This window comes from Phyllopteryx taeniolatus, chromosome 6 (assembly GCF_024500385.1).
Source record: "Phyllopteryx taeniolatus isolate TA_2022b chromosome 6, UOR_Ptae_1.2, whole genome shotgun sequence".
NCBI lineage: Eukaryota > Metazoa > Chordata > Actinopteri > Syngnathiformes > Syngnathidae > Phyllopteryx > Phyllopteryx taeniolatus.
Genome location: NC_084507.1, coordinates 18,157,660 through 18,169,721, shown reverse-complemented (window position 1 = coordinate 18,169,721; position 12,062 = coordinate 18,157,660). Strand labels below are relative to the sequence as shown.

General features: G+C 42.6%; 1 protein-coding gene across 6 annotated transcripts in view; it reads left to right on the top strand.

The window, feature by feature from the left end:
• Positions 1-12,062, top strand: part of cacng8b (calcium channel, voltage-dependent, gamma subunit 8b) — a 37,287-nt gene that overhangs the window by 18,710 nt on the left and 6,515 nt on the right. For 3 of the 6 annotated variants that reach the window (XM_061777750.1, XM_061777751.1, XM_061777749.1), the window contains exons 3-4: positions 4,228-4,542; positions 7,436-7,660. In XM_061777750.1, coding sequence (XP_061633734.1) covers positions 7,438-7,660 — 223 coding nt within the window. In that variant the 5' untranslated portion in view covers positions 4,228-4,542; positions 7,436-7,437. Of the gene's footprint in view, positions 1-4,227; positions 4,543-7,435; positions 7,661-11,866; positions 12,000-12,062 lie in introns of those variants that run through there. The other 3 variants (XM_061777752.1, XM_061777753.1, XM_061777754.1) reach the window with 3 other exon arrangements.

Here is a 12,062-nt window from a genome sequence, read left to right as displayed (position 1 = left end):
ATATCTGCATTTAATCTTTCAGGAATGTTTGTTTTTAAACATTTATTTCGGTACAATTTGTAGATTTGTTTTTGCAATGTATTTTATTTAATTAGTATTTATTTTACTATATTTAAGTGGTGGTAATTCCATGGCCAACGATAATCTTACATGTACTTTTTAGGATTGAAACCTCTGTCTCATGGTGGCACGGTGATTGAGGGGTAGAGAGTTCTGAGGTTGGGGGTTCAAATCGTGGCTCCGGCCATCCTGTGTGGAACTTGCATGTTTTCCACGCGCTTGTGTGGATTTTTTCCGTAGTATTTTTTGGGGTTGTACTTGGTTCAAGAACCACTGCAAACAATAATAATGATAATAATACTCTCCAAGAAGAATAATGGAATTTACACAACAAGGTCAGCTCTGTTTAAGTTTAATGTGAAGACACAAAAATCATCCTGTGGAGATGCGATAAAAATGACAAAAGAGATGAGAACCAGTCTTGTCACTTTACTCTCTATTGGATCGGATTGGGCTATGCCAGATTTTTCGATATATATATATATATATATATATATATATATATATATATATATATATATATATATAATTTATTTATATATTTGTTTTTAAATTGAAAAATCAGGCATAGCCCAATCCTGGAACAGTTCAACCTTGTAGGTTCCGCTGTAGGTACATGGATTGCTCAAATCCTTCTCTAGGCTAAATCCAAAATACCAATTTAAGCACCGCAATGCTTTTTTTTTTTTTCTTTATCTCGCCCTCTTGTCCTTTCACACTCTCTTGCACTCGCTCGTCGCACTGCTCTCTGTTAATTATTGGCAGGAAATGGGAAATGCTGATAATTAAATGGCAATTATGATCTTCTTCTACACAAGGGACTTTTACTGAGGGGAATAAGTTAGGTTACTCTAAAGGTCACGTACATATACGAGCCTTTTTGGGAGGCCTTGGAGATAGTGTAAGCCTTTTAGATGTGTATTCTCCTAAGGGAGCGACTGTATGGTGATAAAGTCAAAAGGTTGTGGTATTCTACAAACACACACACACACACAAGTTGTTTGCATACACAATGTATAACTAAGCTACGCTGCAGCAGGGTCGCTTGACAGTTTACATAATAAGGAGGCAGGACAGTGCGATATGAGTATGAGGAAGACGTCTGGATGAACGTGGCTACGATTCAACAGTTTCCAATGCAGCGAGGAGGAAACACGCAGTCTTTCGTTGCATCTCTGTTTGAGGAGGAGGAGGGGGGGCGGCTCGCAATGCAAATGGGATGTAACCTATTTTGCTCCCGGTGCCATATTGCGTCATCAAATATTAACACGGCTTCATGTCTGCTCAGTGTGTGTGTGTTTGCGTCGCTGTGTCTAATGCTTGCATTTTCTTGGGGGTTTTACTGAGCGAAAAAAAAAAAAACGCTGCAGGATGCTTCTCTTCTGTGGCAATCGTGTTTTAGGCAGTGCACATGGGCTGCTCAGGAGCATCTGTGTCGCAGTCACACACAGATGCACGTTGATAGAGCATCAACTCACACTCACTCACGTACTTAAAGTACTTAAAGTACGTCGCCCCTCCATCACCATTTCTTGATTTTTTTCCCCCTCTCTTTCTGTGGTGTGTCTCTCTCTAACTCGCCCCGCCCCCCCCCACCCCAGTACCCTCGCTCTATGCTGAGCTAGACTTTCAATGTTACCATGGTAACAATGTCGGGTCGGTCCTCTCTGCATTCCCCCCGCCCCCGCTCCTCTATTCAGACAACGAGATGCAGCAAGTCGCGCTAGAGTCATTCCGCCTTTGAGCTTCGAATGTTGACACTGTGTTAGTCCACGTGGTCTAATCAAGACGCTTGGAGAACAATGGAGTTCATGCAATTCCTGTTTCTAATTTAATAGCTTGGTATGTTTGCACTTATGAGCCACATCTTTACCTTCTATTGACAAAATCCAATAAAAGGGCTGTGTAAAAAAAATTTAAAAAGTACAAATTGCCTTTGCAAAGGTCAGTAATGCTCTGTTTCAATTGGCACTGTCAAGAAAGTATGAATTAACAATGAACTTATTATTACGATTTTAGATTGCAGTGGAGTAGATGTGCGTTGCATTACACTGAGAGGTGTTTCTAATATTTTGGTTACCTTATTTACGTGACCGGTGCAAATTACTATGTGTTCTACACATCAGCAGTCACTGTAATAAATATGTTATTGTTGTAAAGTCTTCTATTGGATCTCAATAGGTTGTGCAGGCATCTGCCTCACAGTTCTGGGGACCGGGGTTCAAATCCCGGCCCCACCTGTGTGGAGTTTGTATGTTCTCCCCGTGCCTGCGTGGGTTTTCTCCGGGCACTCCGGTTTCCTCCCACATCCCAAAAACATGCGTGATAGTTTGATTGAAGACTCTAAATTGCCCGTAGATGTGAATGTGAGTGCGAATGGTTGTTGTTTTTTTGTATGTGACCTGCGATTGGCTGGCGACCGGTTCATGGTGTACCCCGCCTCCCACCCGAAGATAGCTCGAATAGGCTCCAGCAGCCCGCGACCCTAGTGAGGATAAGCGGTACAGAAAATGGATGGATGGATGGATGGAGAAAGCTGTGATGTAGCAGTTATAACTATAAAGTTTACAACATTTAGGGCCTGATTTACTCAAGGTTTAGGTGTGCAAAAACCCAAGCACACATAGGATCGCGTCTATCAAACATGCTAAATTGCCGCACAGTTTATTTTATGCATTCAGGAAGGAGTATACAGAAAAAGATGACTTTTGTGATTGGTCAAACCCAAGAATAATTGTGCTGGCTGATTTTGCGCCTTTACATAGTGTGTCTGATGCAAACCAGGTGCAAAGCGGCGCCAACGTAGCACAAGCAAATTGAAAGAGAGCTGGGGAAACTTTACCGCTTTTGTAACATTTTGGAAATGCCAGAAACAAAAACAAAAACTTGTGACATATTGTCTATTAAGCAATAAAAAAAAATGTTCTAAGGCTTATAAGTCAAATTCAGGCCCAGGGGGCCAAATTTGGCCCACGATGTAATTATATTTGGCCCGCAAGACCACATCAAATGTGTATTAGAGCTGGCCCGCCACATGCGCCACTAATATTACAAATCCCAGAATGCTTTGCTAGTGTGTTGGCCCATCAGTCTAGACCGCCAAGCGCCCCTTCCCTTTCTGTTGCAGTTGTTAGCAACTATGCTACCAGTCTCCTCGAGCAAATTTACATTTTCCCTTCCCAAAAATGGCCAAACGAAAGATGGAAAACGGTTAACTTTCAAGACAGGTGGGAGGCAGGTTGTCTGTTCACTAAAGTAAAAGACAGACCTGTTTGTCGTGGCTGTAATGAATTTGAGTTTGACACCCCTTCTCTAAGGTCTGACTTTGAGAAGGACTCATGTCGTATCAACAATGACAAAACTCTTTTCAACTTTGCATTACCTTGCATCTGGGTCATTTCAGCACACGGTGAGAATTGGTGCTAGCCTCTCCCAGAGTAGTTTTTCAGAGGGACTGTCCCAAGTTTTAAATGCAATGTTACGCAGGATGGGGAAACACCTGTACATCCAATTGCTACACTCAGGGTGAGTTACTGTAAATCAAACAAAGCATGGCTTTTTATGTGGTTCCTTATATCTCCAGAATTGTAACCTTTGTTTGCTTTTTCCTCTCACACTTCCAATTCCATCACTTCAAACTTCATTTTGCATTTGCAACACTCTCCCAACACTACAGTGACAACAAGTCAGGCTGCTGTCCTCCTCACCTAAAATTCCCTAATAAAGTGGCCTTATGGGTGCAAATGGCTTGGCCATCCCAGGAGAACTTGCTGCTTGTATGAAGTGCTATAACAGTTCAACTATTAACCCTTGTCACAAATGCACTGTGTAGTTTTGCAGACCAACAGCACGCACAATTTGTTAGAGTGGGTGAACACGCAATTTTGCACCCAGGTGCTCAGTGAATGAGTGAGCTACAATAGCAAAATTATTGATGATGGACGGTCAATTCATTTACAATTTATATTCATTTTCATCTATTTCTGATTAATTATTCAAGCAAAAGTGTCAAATAGGCACCAAATGCGAACAGTTTATAGATGAATTTGACATGATGATCAATTGAGAGAGTTGAGGAAATGATGTGCGTGTGTTTTCATTCGAAATGAGGCCCTGTCTGATTTAATCTGCATATTAAAACGGCCCATTCTTGATTTGTGTGTGCAGCAGCTGAGCAGTGATGATGGCCCCTTTGGTGCCGGCTTCCTGCTAGCGGAGGAGCGAGCGAAGGAGAGCGGTACGAGCGTCCAAGACACAGCCTCCGCTGGCACCGGCGACTCCAGTGAGAAAGACAGCGGGAAAGAGCGAGGGAACGTGAGAGAGCGAGAGAGAGAGTGCTCAGAGGAGAGGGAGAGAGAGAGAGGGGGGAACGGCTGAGAACAGTCGATGGATGCTGTCCGGATTGAAGGGGCAGCACGTTCTTCACTGACGAGGAAGGGAACGATTTCAAAATTGAGTCGAAGGATAGAAACTCGCCGTCAGGTAAGTCGAGTTCTTCTCTTTCTTGGATTGAGTCTCATTAGGCTGGAAACTTTGCAGACTTTTACAGTAGGCATTTTTCCCAATTCTGGGTCATAGTTCAGATGAGTCGTTGCAGAACTATTTTTCATTATGCTATAGTCACTGCCCAATACATTAGGTACACCTGCTATCTACTAATACAAGAACTGTCGAAATTCACAAAGAAAATGATGTTCTGTTTTGATTGACATTTTCAGTATTTGTATAAAGACCCAATATAGCAAATTCATAGATTTGTTTCTAAATACATTGTATACATTTGAAGATAATTTCTGAACCGACTGAAAACTATGTAGTACTCATTTGTGTAGTTTAGGGATGGGCTAGTCCCGATACCAGGTATTGGTATGGGGCCTGTACCGGGCTTATTTCAGTGTACTGAGTACTCACAGCAACACACAGCTTAGTTAAGGTAAAAAAAAATCTGACATCAAGTTTTTCTCGCCAGTATTTGGCGCTACAATGCGGTGGTTTGACACATCGACGATTCGTCATATGCGTCTGAAAGAAGTGTCTGTCATTGTGTACATTAAAAGTGTATCAAAGTACTAGTGGTGTCAGTGCTAGGTGAAAACTCAAGATTAAATAGTTATACTGGTTTGGGTCTGTTTTAGAGCGCCTCGTTGTCGTGGCTTGGAAAAGCATCGCGGTGGGATATTTTCCAACAACCAGATGATACATTTGTGCGGATATATTTTTACAGCTCAAACATGTAGTTACCGTATGTGCAAGCATAAGAAAAATGCTGGACGAAGAAGCAACCATTTTTCCAGTTTGTTATTGTGGTATATAATTGACACGGCGTTTTAGAGCTGGGAGAACGGTTAGATTTTTCACAATGTTTAAGCCTCATTTTAACACGGGAATTGACAAAAAAATGTTAATCATTCAAGTCTGGCATGTTTGTTAACAATACTCTTCTGTATGGTCTGTCAGATTTGCAAGACATTTATTTTCACTTTACTGGGACTTAAAGAGCAAATACAGCAAAGGTAATCAGTCAAAGAGAGCCTGAGAAAATTTGTTGTTAAACAAATTCACTGTCTGTCTTTATGTTTATTATTGTTTGTTTGTAAAAGTTGTTTATAGGACATACAAATGATGACATTTGTCACAATTTCTTGGATGCAAGCTCATTTACTGGAGGCCATCAGACAAAAAGGTACAGTAATGGAAAAAAAAGAGACCCGATGTAACTCACAATGATGCAGCAAGCAGTCAGATAGTTAGTTAGCAAGGTTACGCAAAAGCTACATAACTCATAGGCACTCAACATTAGGATGGGCTGTGACATGGTCCATTACATTTTATTATATTTCTGGATCAAGGTACAGTTCAAGGAATTCAGGACACACCACAGAGAAGAGTGTTGTTATTAACAACCTTGCCAACCTTGAATGATTAAAAAATGTAGTATATAAGCAAGTATATAGAATGAGGCCTCAAAATAATATGTTTTTTAAAAACAAGCTTTTTATCGCTGCGCTTAAATTTCTGGGTGTGTCCACTGAATGTGTGAAAAAAAAAACCGCCTATCTTAAAAATGGAAGCTACTTTGTCTAGCATCTTTCTCATGTCTACACATCCCGACATGTTTGAGCCATGGAAATATAGCCGCTTAAAGCCTCTGCCTGCAATGAGTGTGTGTGTGTGTGTGCGCGTGTGTGTGTGTGTGTGTGTATGTTTATGCATTCCTCCCCAATCTCGCCTTCCAAGTTCTAAGGGGAGTAGGGTGTCAGGGTTATGAATATGGAGTAGGAGGCACGGTGTGATCCGTAGTGTTTCACATCACTTCTGGCTTGTTAAGCGGAGTCAGCACAGTCATCCAAATCTCCTTCCAAGGACACATCATCATATAGTGCCACTTCTGCCCCTCCCTCCCTCCTCTTCCTCACCGCTCGCCATCCGCTCTCCCTTGCCCCTTATCAGCTCACCTGCATGACTGCTGTGTTTTTTAATGAAGTGCGGCCCACTTATGTGAGATGATTTCACTATTCCTTTTCATTCTCTCTGAGGAACGCCAGCCCAGTTTGTCCGAAACGTATTGTGGTGTAGGATTTTGGCCATTTTTTTTCCCATGTCTTGCCAAGTTTTCTCATGGTCGATCACAGTCCCTGGTGGGCCGTGGGGCAAGGGTCTGCTGAGTCCCGGAGACTCAAAGTCGCACTAGGTTTCGGCCCTCGGTTTACAGCAGAGGCTAGGACGTTCCCTTCCGACCCGTCACATTCTGATGGGGATTCTTCACGTGTCACATTCTGTCAAGGGTTTCTATGGAGGCAACGTGGAAGCCGGGCAGCTTTAGAGAATATTTGTGGCCCCGGCAGAGTCGAATGAAGTCCCCCCTGCTGGCCCCGGCTCGAGAGTCGGCGTCAGCGCCGGGAGGCGCATGTAAACTGCCGCTCAACAAATGTTTTTCTGTCACAATTAAATCACACAATTTGTGTTACAAATCTGTCACAATTCACAAATCCATCTCATGTACCAAAACAACCAAAAGAGTCCATTATTCACATACACACTGCAAAATGCACTTGCCTTCTTAGAGAGCAAGAGTGTCTCTCTCCTTTCGCTCTGTCTCAAAACATGGCTGAGCTTTAGAAAAGTTGAAGGCGGCAAGTGTCAGATGTTGTAAATATATATGGTTCACCCAGTTTCACTATGGCCATCCAGGCTTCTGAACCTCTTTGTTACTGCCATGGCAAATGTTTTAAAAATGTAAAGCTATAGCCGGGCATCTACAGCAATCACCTTTGCCCATCCTATTCTCATGCGTTGTCTCGCGACGAGCCAATTTTTGGGCCGCCGTGGCCACCAGGAACAAAATGTAAACGTAGCTATACTTTTATTTTCCAAGGCATGGTGTGTGAGAAGGGGATCCAGATCCTCCTCACCACCGTGGGGGCATTCGCTGCCTTCGGCCTGATGACGGTGGCCATAGGGACGGACTATTGGCTGTACTCCCGTGCCCTCATCTGCAACAGCACAGCCAACGTCACCCAGGATGACCCTCATAACAAGGACAAGAAGGACCCGGGGGCGCTCACCCACTCTGGACTCTGGAGGATATGCTGCCTCGAAGGTACAGTGAAGATGCTACAGCATTGACTTGATTGGTGGTTTATTAAACCTAGAATAGGGGCGCATTGTTTGCCTCAGTCATTTCTTAGGGCTCTATTTTCGTAGATTGCGCATCTGCGGAGGAGCGCAAAAACTGGCTTATCTTGATTTTCATGCAAGCGCAAGGCTCGCTCGTGTTTGACAATTTGGCAGACAGCTCTGTGCTATGCTGGGCCTGCCGACGTAATAAAGGGTGTGTCCATTGACATGCACCCGCCGCAATTGAGAACTGGTGGCAGAAAGACGATCTAAACATATGCCTGCTCAGACATGTCTAAGTCCGGCACGGTAGTTACACCGCTGGTCTTACGCGATTTTGGTCAATTTGATCAGTTCAAGGGCAGACAGATATGTGAGTTCCACGGACATGCGTGGTGGATGTCAGACATATACCATTCATAAATGCATCGAACCCTCTGAATCTTTGTCGGTCTGCTTGCAGTTTGTATCAATATACTTTGCAGCCTTCGCCCTTCAGTGCGCTAATAGCGCACCACATTTAAAGGGAATGAGTGAAGCCAGTTCGATCATGTGGTCAGGCCACAGCAGCGCAAATGTCAGCGCAGCAGATGCGCCAGGGTGGGATGGTTCACGAAATTACCAACCGGCCTTCATGCAGAGTTACGCCATGTGTTAGTGTCACACTGGATTTAGGCAAGTCACGAAAATAGAGCCCTTAGAGTTTGTGTTGACTACAAAGTTGCCTGATACCTGTTTCGCCATTTGACATATTTTTAATTCCAGGAAACAACATCATTATTCATCTATTTTACTCAGGGAGGGAAGAGCAAATTACTTTTTGTTTCCCTGTGTTTGTGTGATACTCTTGGAGACCCGAACTGGTCATAACGGCCGGAATCTCCTTTCCAACAGTTTGTTTGCAACACACCGCAATATTGTGATAGCTCTAATTATCATCATCATCAGCAAAGCACGCATCAACCTCCTCGACCATGCCGTTGTGACAAGAAGCCATTTTAAACAATTAAGGGATAATTAGATGATACCGAAGCCCGACCCTCTCTCCAAACAATCCATTAATCATTGTGCCAGCACTGGCTGCCATCGTTTAACTCAAGTGCCCAAACAAAAGTTCCGCCTTCAGTCCAGACTCCTCTCAGTACAGGCAGAAGAGGACGCAGGAAAGAGCTGTCTTCTGAGTGCAACACTGACAACACTCAACAATGTCGGCAGGGATGGGATAAACAACAAATAGCCAAATTGTTGGCGTAGCTCTGCTCATAAATACACTCACTTACTTCCATTCATCAAAGCTATTTTTTTTTCTTTCTTTTTTTTTTTGGAGCAGTTTGTTTGGTCTGGTATAAACGCTAGAATCAAGTCCAAAACCAAAGTGTCTCTGTACGGTTCAAAACAATCTTGGACACGGTTCATTTCCTTTATATTCAGTTTAAGGTCCACACACTAGTACGCTGTTTGCGCTCTTTGTCCTCACTAGTAAGACCATTCAGGGCACTAATAGAACGACTGTGTCTTACTAGTAATGTTTTCCTATTACTAATACCACTTTTGTAAACTACTGTGCTGCACTAGTAACACTACAAGGCCCAACTAATACGCATGTGTTGCCTCCTGGAACCTACTAGTAGCACTAAAATGCCCACCGGTAGCTTGACCTCACTAGTAACATGTAGTTGTCCTACTAGTATGCCAAAGTTGTCATACTAGTGTGTAGTACTAGAAAAAAAAAACATTACTGGTAGGACTTGTCATTCTGCAAGTGTGGCCTTGTCATTTTACTAGTGCATTAAATTGCCTTAACATCGTTCCAATGAATCTGTCAAATAGAAAAGTCCACATTTCCACAAATGACAAAATGGTGGACTCGGAACTGTTGGTTTGGTCCACACATGGTATGGTAACAGCTGATGAATTCAAAATATACTCCTAGGATTCTTCTACCACAATGACCATTTCACATGAAGATGCCAACAGCCATTGTTGTTTCGGTCGTGACTTTGATTTTTACAAACATCCATTTTCAGCACTATGCAGACAGGAAAAATGTGTCACAATTTTTTCTTTGCCATGATACACAGCTCTGTTTGTATCTATTTTCACCAAACAATCTTTTCCCATTCAATTTGGCACAAAAATGCCCCCCCCCAAAAAAATCCTCTCTGTACCACGTTTGCCCAGTCATTGGGGTACTGTAGTGTATGGTATTCCTGCATGTACGTCTGTATTACATGATGACGTCAATGAATGTGACGTGTACCTGGAAGAGTGTGGAATAAAGCGGCAATGAAAACTGTGCAAATTTGGTATGCTCGGTGGTGTTAATAAGAAATTAAAAAATGATAATAAAATTTAAAAAACAGGTACCATCACGGACGTGATCATATTGGCGATGGACACAATGCTTTGGTGGATTAGTCAATGGAGAATCACCACCTCTGAGTGAGAACTGGAAGAACATAAAGTGTGCTATTTAAAAAAAAATCGAAAAAAAAATGTTTCTTGTTTATAGCTATTGCCACCATGAAACACTGTACAAGGTCTGATTTTTCCTTTGTGTTATCTGCCATAATGTCACACTTTACGTAGTTAATGGTATCTACTCAGCCCCTGTTAGAAACCAAACCAGATTCGGGTTTTTCTGTGGCGAAATGAACTGAAGCAATCGTGGCTTAATTCACCCTCCTCTCCAAACGAAACAGCCAATTAGAGATAAGATCTAGTCCTCACAGCAATACTGCATCACACGCGCACTCCTTCCGTCCCTTCATTCCTCCTCCAAATGTCACAGTTCCGCTCGATCGTTTCCTCTCCCCTTTCCAGTCTTTCGCCTCCCACGTTGGGTGGCAGTAAGGTGACAGTGTCTCGGCGTGGCTTCCAGGTCATGGATCGTCCATTCAGCCAAGAGAGATGCTCAGTGGCCATGCAGGCATGCAGTGAGATGCAGCTAAAGTGCAAGACATGCTCACTCTGAAAGATTAATATGCCCACAGTATGCTGCAGCTCCGCATGTGTTCTCTGCATCTTTACCGAAGGTGGCAACACTCTAGCAAAAGCCAATAGGAAACTTTTGTTTTGTTTTTATGTATGTGATGATACGTTGCATTTGGGGGAAGACGTTAAAGTTCAGCAGGCCGCTCAAGGAATCGGCGAGTACTACGGTGAATTGAATAATTTAATTGTACACTTTGTTTGTTTTACTTACACGCAATTGAATACACACGCCGACAAGGGTACTCAAGGAAAGGACTCGGAAACAAACGGGCAGTCTCTTCTGTAACCGCTCTATAATTCCATATTGGGTGGATCTTTCAGTATATAAACTTTGCAAAGGGTGTGTGTATATATATATATATATATATATATATATATATATGGATTTCCGGCCATCGTGACTGTAATATGCTTGCATATTAGGCTGTTTACATGCTGCTGGAAGTTGGGTTTTTCGGCGGTATGACGTATGCTAGCCAGAAGCTGAGCTGCACTGTGTTTGTTTACAGACAAGGCATGTGACGAGAGGGCAAGGCCGTTACACTTCGTATCCCTTTCCTAATATGTCCTGTATGGGAACCCTAATAATCACCTCATTATAACAGATAATTGCCCCTGCATTGGGCTACAGTGAACCTCTATTTATCGCGACGGATATGTTCCACCCGCAATAGGTGTAAATCTGCAATATATACTGTATATAACGTATTAAAAACATATTTTTATAGTTTTTCCTCTCCACATGCCTTAAACCAATGAGTCTCAAAGTGTGGTATGGGTTACACCAGTGGTACATGAAAGAATCATTGAACTCAATAAAAGTTTTCAACATTTAAATTGTAAAGTTACAATCAAACACATTACCATGAAGCTTGGAGCTTTGCCTACTGCCTGTTTAAACTTTTATGTACTGTAGTTGTTGTTCTTTTTACTATTCCTGTACAGTACATTTTTTACTTTTCAAGTACAGTACATTTTCTTTGAGTACAATTCAGTTGTCTTTAACATTTAAATGCAGTACAATACGTTTGCATTTTATATTCAAGAAATGTTTGTTTTTGAAAATCATCGGCAACTGTGACTCTCCTTTCCCACGTGCTAGGGCATTACAGTACAGTAAGAAAAAAAGAGATACTCGATATAGTGAAACATTGTGTGACTGCACTGATGTGTGCCTCCATCTGCTTCTTCACAGAGCAACATTGCGGAGCGAGAAAGAGAGGCAGCCACTCATCCCACGTGTGTCCATCTATCCCTCCGTCTGTGTGTCTTCATTCCACCACTCCATCTTATCTCACAATCCATCAATGAGCAGCCGTGTCATCATCGTGCGTGTGTGTGATGTCTGCGCACTTGTATGTATTTACTAACACGACACATGCACGCGTGTG